Source organism: Fukomys damarensis, unplaced genomic scaffold, assembly GCF_012274545.1.
Source record: "Fukomys damarensis isolate Sample0158 unplaced genomic scaffold, DMR_v1.0_HiC HiC_scaffold_18, whole genome shotgun sequence".
Classification (NCBI taxonomy): domain Eukaryota; kingdom Metazoa; phylum Chordata; class Mammalia; order Rodentia; family Bathyergidae; genus Fukomys; species Fukomys damarensis.
In genome coordinates this window covers 44777330-44790437 of record NW_022900930.1, presented here as the reverse complement: position 1 = coordinate 44790437, position 13108 = coordinate 44777330, and the positions used below count along the sequence as shown (strand labels likewise).

Below are 13108 nucleotides of genomic sequence, written 5' to 3'. Positions count from 1 at the left end.
CCAAAAAACAAAAAAACAATGATGCTGGAATATCACTATAGACACTTTCGGTTGGGTGCATTTATGTCAGAAAACAATGGGTTTCAGGGCACATATATGACAAATTTTGGTAGATAATACCAATCTTTCCCATTAATTCTACTGTAGAGATTATTATAGAGGAACTTCCATCATCCACATGCTCACTTATAAATATCATTGTTTTATTTACTTTTAATCTTTCTATAAGTAAATAAGTTACTGATTAAAACACAAACCCATAAAACAAATGCATAATTTAATAAAGTATGGAAGTTAAATACGCTCACATTTCCTGTCTTTCTTAAGAATGGGCCTTGACCTACATAAGTAACCATTGTGACTGACAACTACTTCCTCCCTCAGACTAGTCACTTTACCTGACTTGAAGTAATGATTTCCTGCAGATCTTTTTTATTCTAAATTTTTTAATTTTTAAACACTATAATTTAGTTATGTGCACTTAATTTTTAAAAATGTTATTGGGAAAAAAGATACACGTAGACACATACATTCATGTGTATGCTGTGGGTTAATTTTGTGCATTTTTCAAAAATGGATCAAAGTCCATCTTTGCACATAAGACTATCTGGTCCTTGCACTATTTGTGAAAAGACTGTACTTTCTCCATGGCACCTCATTGGCACCTGTGTAGAAATTCAGTTGACCAAAAAATGCGTGTCTGTTTCTTAAGTCTATTTTATTTTACTGGTATGTTTGTCTACACTCATTCATGCCAATATCACCTCGTCTTGATTACTCAGCCTTATGGCATCTTGAAGTCAAGTAGTGTAAATTACCAATTCCCTTCTGTTTTTTCAAAATTCTTCAATTGTTCTAGGCAATTTATATTTCTACATGAATTTTAGAATTAGCATGTCAATTTCTAGTTAAAAGAGGCTTTCCCTTTTGGTTGGGGTTACTTTGAATAAGGAGAACAATGTGGTGAAAGTTTATGAATTAATGATATAGAATCTTCTGATCAACAGATGTATACCTTAATTTATTGAGGTCCTTCAAAAACTGTGTATATTAATTATCCAGAACAGTGAATTTTATTATGATATTTTCATACATGCATATAACATGCTTTGAACACATCCCGCACTCTACCTTATTTAGGTCCTTGAAATTTTTTTCTCAGAAATGTATTGCCACTTTGCATTTAGATTCTGTTTCTTATTTTCTCAGATTTATTCCTAAATATGTCATGCTTTTGGTGTTGTTTCAAATTATAGTTTTATTTTATTTTCACTCTTGGTTGCTCACATGTGGAAATATACAATTAATACTTGTTTACTGATTTTTCAATCTGTGACTTTGCTAATTCACTTAGTAGTTTTACACCAATTTTTTGCTGACATTTTGACTGGGATTGTTTTGAACTGTAGATCAATTGAGAAACAACTGATGACACAGTAAAAGTGAGACTTCTGAACCAAAATCACATTATGGGGTTATCTAATTTTTCTCATTGATTTTGCAGTTCTGTTATGTACATCTTTTATCATATTAATCCCTAATAGGATTTTAGAGTTTTTGATATTTTATGCTATAGTAAATGCTACTTTGTTATTTCATTTTGTTTCTGAAATTGTTCTTGGTAGCCTATGAAAATGCAGTAAATTTTGGTATACCAATCATTTTTTCTGAACATATTTTTGTTTGCTTGTTTTGTTTTGTTTTTGGTGCCAGGGATTGAACTTGGGTCCTTGCACTTGCAAGGCAGGCCATCAAACCTCTGGCTTAAATCCCTGGCCCTATCCTGAAAATCTTACAAATTTACTTTTTTGTTAATTCCACAGAATTTTCCTTCTTTTCTCTCTCTCTCTCTCTCTCTCTCTCTCTCTCTCTCTCTCTCTCTCTCTCTTTCTCTTTCTTGTACTGGGTATTAAACTGAGATCCTTGGTAGTGAGCTACATCCCCAGCCCTTCTCTTCTTTTATTCTGAGACAAAGATTTGCTGTTAGGTTTACATCTAAAATGTCCCCAAGGCTTCTTGCACTCTTAGGTGTGGAGGTGATTGGTTCACGGGGTCCTGCATTAATCCACTGATGAGCTTACAGCTAAGTGTGATTGGGAGATGAGGCCTGATTCCTAGAAACTGGGTCACTGGAAGTGTGGCCTGGAAGTGTCTATCTCTCTTCCTCCTTGCTTGATCTTATTGTTTCTGGCTGCCGTGCCATGACCTCCTTCTCCTCCGCGATGTCCCCATGCCATGCTGCCCTGCCTTGGATCCAGCCAGCGATGGGCTGGAAGCTCTGCAGACAGTGAGCCAAAAGAGTCCCCTCCTTTCTTAACTTGTGGGTGTCCCATATTTGTCCTCCAAACAAAGACAGTAAATAAAACACTCTCTAAGTCACTAAATTGTCCAGGCTGGGCTCGAATTGAATTTGTGACTCTTCTGCCTCAGCCTCCCAGAGTGCTGAGAACACAGGTGTGCACCATCGTATCCAGCCATAGATCGTACAGAATTTTTCAAATAAAGTATTTCATCTTGTCATGGTCTAAAAATTCATTTACGAGGTATAGAGATATTGAAAAGATCTATTTTTTCATGAATGAGTAGGCTTTAGTGAGTGGGATCTTTGAGAGTTTTCCATTTCATTATATTCTCAAATATATTGAAACAATGATTTTTATAATATATTCTAATTACCAATTTAATATGTATAAAATCTCCAGGGGTAACACCTTTCTGCTCCCTGATATTGATAATCATCTCTTTCTTTCCCTCCTTTTCTCTCCCCTTCCTCTCTTTTTCTTCTGATTATTTTGACTAGAGGTTCGTAAATTATTAATCTTCTGAACAAAATCTGCTTTTGCTTTTCATAATTTTGTCAATTGTTTTTATGTTTTCTACTCCATTTGTTTTCTACTTGATATTAATTTCTTGTTCTCTGCATATACTTGGATTTATTTCTTTCCTTTTTCTACTTTCTTAAAATGAAAGCTGAGATTATTAATGAAATTTGTCTTTACACCACAAGCTTTTAATGTTACAAACTTTAATGACAAATTTCACTGCATCCCTCACATTCGATATGTTGTGTTTAATTTTTATTTACTTTAAAATACTTTTTCATTATCTTTTTGATTATCTGTTTGACATAGGAATTCTTTAGAATTTGGAAACCTAATTTCCATTTGGGAATTATTTTCCTTATCTTTTTGTTACTGATTTGTAATACAATTCTATTTTGAGAAAATCTTTTGTCTGACTGCTTCTTCTAAATTTATTGGGTTTTTTTTATGGCTTAGCCTGGGTTTGTGATTGCACATTTTTCCACTAGAGTACAACACTGTGTTACATTTTGGCATCACGTTCTGCTCTGAAGGAAGTCCTGGCTGCTGCTCCACGTTGGAGTTAGTTCCAATCCCCTTGCCTGTCCTGCAGGCTGATTGAGAGTTTCATGTGTATGGAATATTGCTTCTTGGCCTCTCCTGCTTTGCGTCATGGAGGCCTACAAGCTTCACTTTTATCATCCTCCAGCTATCACAAAAAAAGTTGCTTACATGTGGAGGGGGAATCTCAGAAAACATTGGCTCGGGTCTCCTCGGCTGCTCATCTCCCAGGTACCCTTTATTCTCCACTCCGAGGGTGTCTCCAGGTGGGCTGTCAGGAAGGAAATTGAACATGAAGTGAACACAAGCCATGGGATAGGTTAGTGGTTAAATATAAAACCCGAGCCTTTTGAGTTCTTTATTTTTTGCCATGCTGGCAATTAAACCTCGAGCCTCCGCAATGAGCTACATTCCCAGCCCCGTACATCTGTTTTGATACAGGATCTCACTAATTCACTAAATTGCCCACACTAGATTTGTAATTCTCCTACTTTGGCCTCTTAAATTACTGGGATTAGAGGTGCGAAAGATTTTAAAAACACAGACAGTCAGATCGTACCCTATAAAAATTAAACCACAGTATCTCAGGTCAGTAGTTTTTGAAAGATACGTAAGTGATTTCAAAGTGAGGCAAAACTTGATAATCAGTGGGATAAGCATTTGTGTATATGCAAAAGTTTGATTTACCATGCTTTTTACCTGGTATTCAGTAAGAAACTTAATATTTTCCTACATTTACTCTCCTGTATGGCCCCCAAACTTATATATCTGAGTAATTGTTCCCTTCAACATAAAATGTAGACGTACCTCTGAACTTGCTTCAACTTAACACATTTTTGGTAACGAATTAATAATACGATAACTCCAATACTAATAACAATCATAACAAGCACAATGACCATGATGGAGATACCTGCAACATTAAAAAAAAAAGGGGTAGGTGGCTGTGGCCTGGGCATCAAATTTAGGACAGTGGAATGCTAACATTTAATGGAGATGTTACAATGCTACTTGACAAACTTGTGCTCCTCCTTTGACATTTTACATAGAATAAGAAGGCTAAACATAAGTTTTCATCTGCATTAGCAATATTCAGTTATATTTAAGGGAAACCACAATCAGCAAGAAATTTTTAGTTATTAACTGTCTCTTAAGGCCTTTTTCTTTTTGCGTTGCAGAGATTTAGAAGAACTAAGCCACATTTAGCTAAAAGGGGGCATATAAATTGGAAAGGGCAATTGCAGAAAATTCATCGTCGGTTTGCAAGCATGCAAAATAGTAAAATGATCAAATAAATCAAATATCATGTAAAAGTACAAGAAATATATGGCAAATCTGGAAAATAAGGAAAAACACTCTCAGTGACTAGGCTTCTGATAAATGTGACATATTAGAGTCTAGGATACTCACTGGTAACATGTAAGGTCTGCTTCCAGTCTGGGAAGATCCGTTCTTCCTCACACTGGCACTCAGGTTCACGGCCATCCTCCTGGAGGAGCAGCTGAGCACACGATTCCATCAAATGGCTGGCGTAGCTGTGTTTTATATCTCCTGTCTCATTACATCCACATTAGCTCTACACCAGACACGTGCGCATACAGACACACACACACACACACAAACACACACACACACATAGTTTTACCTATTAATAAACTAAACTAGTTTGTAAATGGGGTGGGGAGGAGGGGGTGAAGGGAGGGCAGGGACAAGGGGAAAAATGAGAACCAAAACCTGTCGCGTAGAGGTACAAGATCCCAATAATGACTGTAACTGTACTGTATCCCTAAAATGTACCAATAAATTCGATTATTTAAAAAATAAGTAAATAAACTAAACTGCACATCAAAATCAATGTTGTACCAAAATAAGCAAATAAAACACAAGTAGCAACCACCTTTGAAGAAAGCCCTGAACGAGAGAGTGATAGTGACAAATTCAGACAGAGGAGGAAGACTGTGTGACTTATCCTGTCAGAAAGCGTCCATACCCTTCAATGAACAGCCTCTTTCACTCTCAACACATCACAGGCAAAACAACAGACCCTAAACTTAATAATAACGGGACAATATCGACAGAGGAAAAGGTGCTGGCAAAATGGTTAGTTCATCAGGACAGCACTGTGTAATGGTAGGAAAAAAGACTCTGGGGTCATCTACTTGGAGTTGGCAACATCAGTTGTGGTTGTACCCGGTTCCATCCATTAAGATGGGCATGGAGATAGAATTCATCTCTTGTGGTTGTCACAAAGATTTGAAAAGTGTACACATATACACATAGAAATGGATACTACTTGAAAGAGTGCTTGATGCATACCTGAATAAATCTTAAAGCATGATGAACTGGGATTGGGAAAGATGTTACCCATAAATATAAACTTAGTATTTAGTAGTGTTGAGCTAAAAATTTATAATTATTTATTGTTTTGCTAAAAAATATTAGGCTAATGTTGACATGGGCATAAATTAGCTTTATATATCTGTGTGTTACATAGAACTTTAAAGTTCAGGTTTAAATTTAACAGGTTTATAAATTGCTAGGTACCTAGATTACAAATCTACTGATACAATATTTACTTGTGATACTAGCAATATCTGTATGCAATGATATGTGGCCTGGTTCTTTAAATGACATTTTTTGATGACACTTGAAAAGAATGGATGTCAAATATAAACCTGATTAAGAAAAAGCATACCCAGAGACAGGCTCATGACTAAAGGTTAATATAAACAAATAACTGGCAAGACACTAACTTAGAAAAAATCAAATCTTACAGAATTCTCATTGCACTGAGGACAACTGGTTGAATTGTAGACTTGTTCAATGTTTATACATTCACCATTGATGCACACCTAGACATGAGTAAGCAACATGAAACAGAAGGAATTATAATTCATGTGACATTGTAATCTTACATATTACATATAAAATTATACACTCCATTTTATATGATTTAATTATAATTTGTATAATTTTCTCTATTGCAAAATTCTACAGAGAGAATCTGTAGATGCAGAAATTTACACATGATTGATGGATTTATGTGTAAGCATTAACACATACAAACCATCAATGATTAAAATGTTTGTCTTTATTCTTTGAATGTTAATCTACCAAAAATTCTTCAGTCATACAATGATTTAGTCCATGTCTACCAAGTTTCTTTTGATTTTGTATAAAGACCAAAGCTTTTAAAAACATGATTGCTAATTAGCATTTTGCTAATATCATTTAATCTTATTTAAGATGAATACTTTTGAGTAGAGATTTTCAATAGTAATTTTTAGTTACCATTCAACATATTTTAGCACTCTTTTAATAAATAGATTAACAATAATAAGCTAAAAATTTCTCGAAGTTTATAGATTTTATTGCTTACAGCCATTTCTTTAATATCCTATCTCCTTATTTAACTTCTTAAATCCATTTCTCAATTGACTATAATCGTTTCTTGAATATTTTTTGCAGAAAAGAAGGGGAGTTTTTATTTCTTTAGTTATGAGGTGTGAACAGGCATCATTCTACTGGTTTCTTGTCTAAATAATAATTGAGCTGTGTATAGGCCTTTTGCATTCCAAGTGTTCCCCAAAGCTCAGTTCATGTTACTCCATTATCTTTTTTGGCATTTCTTGTTAGAGAGAAATATAATAATATCCTGGGGCAATTTTTCCTGTGGGCAAATAATGACCTGCTTTCTTTGTGCTTGCAAATGTATTTCTCATCCTTGACCTTAATAATAGGAAGGTACTGGTACTGTTTTCTTTGTGCGAATTTTTTCAGGCACTATTAGTATCGTATAGTAATTTCCCTGCCCTAAATATCCTTTCTGCCTATTCATCCCTTCCTTTCCGCAATTCCTGGAAACCACTGGTGTTTTTACTGACTCTGTAGTTTTTTTTTTCCAGGTAGTTGAAATTGTACAGTGTGTAGCCCCTTCTGCCAGGCATTTCCATTTCAAATAAAGGGTAACAAGCTTCCTTTCTTCAGCCCTTTTACCTTCCAAATTAATAAAGTAATTATCTTATGTACATTAAGAACCATGTCACAATAATTTAAATCAATCATCAAACATATTAGAAAAAGCTAGTGACAAATGATAGCATTCTGTGTGTATTCATAATTTTACTGATTCCATTTTTTTTCCTTTTTACAACATGGTGTTCAAAGATTACTTACTTTACCAAAAAAATTAAATGTATACTTTGGATAAGATTTGAAAAGATAGTAAATATTTTTAAATGGTATCATTTAAGAGCAACAAGCATTGCCTTCAAGGTTCAAAAGAGGTAACGTACTGAAATGGAGAACACTTGCCAGTATACATTTGTTGAAATCCACAGGGTGTACAACATTTCCGTTGTCATAACAGTGAGCTGAAGTGAAAACTATGTATGCTAGGTAACAATTATATGTTAATGCAGATTCATCTTTTGTTTGTTTGTTTGTTTTTGGTACTGGGGATCGAACTCAGGACCTTGCACTTGCGAGGCAGGCCTCGGAACCACTGAGCTAAAACCCCAGCCCTGTAGATTCATCATTTGAAAGAAATGTGCTGCTCTGGGAGAGGATTGTTGTATAATGCAGGTGTGTAGCAATGCTTGCAAAGGGGATCTGGCAAACCTACTAGATAAACTCTGCCTTTCATATGTTCTCACTTCTGTGAAAGCTGAAGAAGTTGTTGTAGAATTGCAAAATAGAATCGTGCAGGGGCAGGAGGTAGAGAAGGGGACAAGAGAGATTCTTGAATAAGTACACATTTGTGGTTAAGTGGATGGGATATGTGTTAGTGTTCTATGTACAACAGGGTAACTAGCACTAAGTAGAATTTACTTTATACTTCTAAATAGAAAAGAGGGTTTGTATGCTCTCAACAGAAAGAAATTACAAGGTGGTGAGAAATACACTAGTTAGTCAGATTCAGTCATCACACACTGTATACATGTGTCAAAATATGATGCTACACCCCATAATTGTGTACAAGTATCAGTTAAAATTAAAATTGAAAAGGTGAAAAAAAATGTCTTTCCCATTTTTCTTTGTGCTAAAAATGTTGTTCCCTGGGTCAAAGCTGAGAGGTAAGAGGGCACCCATGTTCCATGGACATACACAGACACTGCTGCCTTTAGATTCCAGAGGCACTTTAATCCCATCACTAGGAAAGTGCTTGTCTGCTTTGTCATGATCTGTGAAGTCTAATGTATGAAATTCTCAAGTACACTCATCTTTAAATCATCTGTATCTGGCATAGTTCTGACAACCTAATACTTGGTCAATAAATATGGTTGAATAAATAAAATAAATGAGGAAGATATACAGATTTTATAGTCACATTAATTTTAAAAATATCATTAGAAGTCTACTATAAGATACTAATTAAGCATTTTTATCATAATTGCATATTTTATATAACTGAAATAAAGCAAAAGGAATATCACAGTGTTATTGCTACCATTCCTCAAAAATAAAAAAGTAGTAGCAATGTTTTCCTTATTTCCCACATATAAGTCCCTCTGGCACCAATTATAGGATCCAATACTCTTTTTGAGCAGCTGCACGAAGAAGTTTTAATAAAACAAAGGGTTTCCTTCTTACCATCTCCTCTCCACATTTTGTTCTAGAATCAACCAGACCAATATCTTTAGAATTGTGATATAAAAAGATGGTCCTGCATTTGATGGTGACATTATTCTTTGGGTCCATAAGGTGAAAGTTCTTGACTTCTCCGAGGAGAGACGAGTGGTGTCCTCCGGTACAGTAAATCTTTCCGCACTTGACATCTCTGAAGGGAGGGAGAGAATTCTCAGCCTGGGAAATACAGATATCAGAGACCAGGACTGCTGCAAAGAAGCTGGGTCCATTTTGCTAGCCTCATGTTTGTCAACAGAATACTCAAGCTTGATCCCGACTAAGCAAAACATTACCTGGTTAACGTCACGGCCCTGGGAACTCAGTAGAGGAGTTAAAATGTGCAAGATAATCACTTTCAAATTTCTCTGTGATTCTCACCAATCTGTATTAGTCCAAGCGTACAGAAGGTCATTTCTTACTACAACTTGAATTAACAGGACTTTCGTGAGCACACTGAAATTCCCCTCTTGTCCTCTCTTGCTCAGAGTGCGTGACCTGACTCTTCCAACACAGCTGCAAGTTTGTTGACATGTTAACTCCCATGTTCCAGATCAAGTGGAATGGCGGCCCACTTTCAGCTGAACGGGACCATAAGCTTTTGGGACTGTTGTTTTCAGTCCAAATCTTGTTTTGTCACCATGGAAATTCTCGCAGAATGTCATTCAGCAAACCTGGAAGTCTGGCCTAACTCGTTCTTTTCTGGATCAGACCTACATTCCCCAAATCCCACTCTCCTAAAGCCAACTTCTACTTTTCTTTTCATGACTAAAATTCTTTCATTCTTTTCCTTTTCTCACTTTTGACTTATTCCCCCCTTCCTTCCTTTATTCAACTTTTTACGGTAAGACTTGTTTCTCCCCTTTTCGCTAAGCACTTGAAGTCCACTCCGATTTTCCTCTTTGTATTCTGTGACTTTCAGCTAATGAATGCTGTGTGCAATTACCAGTCAACACGGTCAGCAATGCGCATGCTCTCTTGTGCAGCTCTGCTCTATTCTTAATCACTTAGCCAAAGAAAGATAACAGCTGTCAGAAGAAGTGCCTTTCTGATTTTTCAAAGCACCACTATAGAGCACTTACTTTTTTTCCACTGGGCACTTACTTCTCTTCACAGGGAACAAATCTGTTTTCCTTGTTTTTGCAGTAACCAAATTTATTTCCTTTTTTATTCATCATGTAGCAAGCATCAGGACTCTCTTTTGCTTCTGAAATGCGTGATGATATGAAAAAAGCGAAACAACCAATGAAGGCAGGAATATTGAAAATCTTAAAACACCTTATTTTCTAATGCAGTAGAACTTTAGTATCACGAGTATCATGTAGTCCTGAAGTAGAAAGGAATAAATATTTTTTAAACTATTCCATTGCATCAGCACTGTGTTCTAGCAGAAATGGAGATATAAAACAGTAACACACATGCATTGGTTAACATACTCAGATAACTGATTAATATTGGAGGGAAGGTCAACTAATAGAGGTAATAATCAAAGAGATGCTAAGCGATACACTAAAAAAATGTCAAAAATTATATCAATGTCCTATTTCACATTGTCAATTATACCATTAGGATCTTATGTACAATTATAGTTTTTCACACCAGAGAAATGATTAGGTATTTACACATGTGTGACTTATTTATTTCACCTAAAATGTACCAATAAACTCAATGAGAAAAAACATTAGATCATTGTCAATTTTGCCTCAAACTCTTATGTGATAATTATAGGTAAGTAGAGGCTGTTGTCTTTAGGAATCAGTCACTGTGATAATCTCTCACCATCATCAAACAGTTCGGTGCACTGATCGTGCCGTGTGGGACATTCCCCCATGAAGCAGTAGCCCTCTCCGTTGTTACAAGGAAATCCATTGATCCGGAAGCTATCCTTTGGACACTCAGAAGAGTGGCCGGTGCAAACTTCAGGTAAATCACATTCATCATTTGCTGGTCTGCACATGGACCCTGCTTTTTTTATCTGTTGAAAAGAAACACAGACCGAATCTTTGACACACTTAGGTAAGGTCGAGGAAATAGGTAAAAAATTGATGCTGCAATTTATATAAACATGCTCTAAGGATACATCATAACTTCATTCTCCATTCCACTGAGAATTAGAGTTACTGACAAATGCTATGCAATTATATCGGTGACCATGTCATGATTTTGAACTTTATTATCCATGTAGTCTTAGATAGAAGTATAATAGATATAAATTGGTGAAATGGGTAAGTATTCTCATTTATCAGATATTTCCTTAGTTCCTCGCTTCAGTATACTACTCCTTCCTGCATACAAATCTGTAATAACGAATCTCCATCCCCAAGAAATCAGTACCTCCATATGAACTGGAAAAATACCCTGGGTTTATTTCTGGAGACACTTGCATGGAGATCTTTCTTGTTCAGCTGTTCAATATGCATTTATTGGTACTGATTCTGGAGAGATGTGAAGATGAAAACATGTTTCTTTTCTTTGTGAGTTCACAATGCAATAGGGCGAATGAAGTGTCAATAAATCCTTGTATAGTCATCTAGTCTCCTCTAGAACGATTTCTCTACCTTACTAGTCATGATCACTTTCAAATCCCAGTACAGTCCTCTTCCCTTTTATCTCATGGTGTTAGGACATGAATTTTATGCCCCACTGATGTTATATGGGCTGTTAACAATTTACAGAAGGACAAGAATAGTGCTGGCCATGTGATGCGACTCCTAAAACACCAAAGGATGCTTAGTAGCTTCTCCACTCCCCAGATCAAAACCATCAACCTGTGCCCAGAAGTCTGAGAGTCTCAGAATCTGTATTGTGGAGAGTTAATGACGGAGGATTGCCCATGGCCAGAAAGCTCTCGGAACTTACATAATTTAACCTGAAAATAGAGAGCTGTTTCCATTCCTAGTGTCTTACCCGACAAGATTCACAGCATTCTCCATGGGCACAAGTAAATCCTGGCTTCAGTACACACATATGTGCATCACAACAAGGATTAGTGCACTCCTAGCAACAATCAAAAATTAAATATCAGAAAGTTAACTTGTGGTTTAGCTTTTGTTTAAACAGAATCACAACAAGTTGACCCACTGATCTTTCAAAGTTAAAGACAACTAACTATATGATCTCTGAAAAAAATTTATGGATAAGTTATAGTTTGAATTCTGTGTTTGGGACTTTTACTCTCTTTCCATCCCTCCTGACTTTTCAATACTCCAATTTATGAATGCTCATTGGCAGGAAAACGATCTACAGCTTTCTCCTTTCTGCATGACTTCTGTTTCCTGAAAGTTCCTGTTGCTTCCTTATACTAAAGTTTGTTGTGAAACAATACAGATTTTAAAGATCTGAACTTGACTTCTGTTCAAGATGCCAAGCAGATCAGGCTGACCTTTCTTTTAAAAATATGTATCTTTTTATAGTAGTATCCAGATGGGCTCTTAAGCCCTATCCTCTTGAATAAAGTTAAAATTTCACTGGAAATCTGTATCTGTATCTGATCAAATAAGCTACTTCCGGTGTTGGAATGAACCTGTAGAACCATTCCAAAGAAGGCACAAGGTCAAAACGAAGAGCACTTTTTACACTGAATTTAAAACATATGAAGATGAGATCCTGTATCTCGGGACAGATCAATGTCCTCACTCTGATTGTGAAGTCTCATGAGAGCTGTCATATTAGGCTATTTTTGAAACGAGCACAGGTACTAAAAATGTAGTTCTCAGAGGAGTGGCATCCACAGAATCTTACAGCATTGTAGGAATGCAGAGTCTCAGCCCAACTGCAGACCCACTGGACGAGAGTCCACATCCTTACAACTTCCCTAGGAATTTGCATGTGCTTTTTAATTTAAGTAGTTAGTTATCTGGGTCACATATTTATGTGATGAGCTCCTGAAAGAAATAGTTCTGTGTTGGGGGGAGAGCAGATTAAGAATTACTTTACAATTTGCCTCAAAAGTTTTTTGTCTAAATATTCCAGAGAGAAAGACTGCAATTGATATATGAAAATTTTTTGAGAATTTCTGCTCTATTAAGAAAGAGTTTTCTAATATGTAATGAGATCTGTCCAGCTGTGATATACACAAGCCTCCTGCAGCCATGAGTAAAACTCAGCTGACTTACTCTGAG

At 36.1% G+C, this 13108-nt stretch overlaps 1 protein-coding gene across 1 annotated transcript in view; it reads right to left on the bottom strand.

Annotated features, from left to right (window-relative positions):
- Positions 1-13108, bottom strand: part of Adam7 (ADAM metallopeptidase domain 7) — a 71047-nt gene that overhangs the window by 5461 nt on the left and 52478 nt on the right. The window contains exons 13-20 of the mRNA XM_010625167.1: positions 11895-11984; positions 10767-10962; positions 10092-10194; positions 8955-9141; positions 6137-6214; positions 4773-4851; positions 4170-4275; positions 3534-3633 (exon numbers count right to left, since the gene is read on the bottom strand). Coding sequence (XP_010623469.1) covers positions 3534-3633; positions 4170-4275; positions 4773-4851; positions 6137-6214; positions 8955-9141; positions 10092-10194; positions 10767-10962; positions 11895-11984 — 939 coding nt within the window. The remainder of the gene's footprint in view (positions 1-3533; positions 3634-4169; positions 4276-4772; positions 4852-6136; positions 6215-8954; positions 9142-10091; positions 10195-10766; positions 10963-11894; positions 11985-13108) is intronic.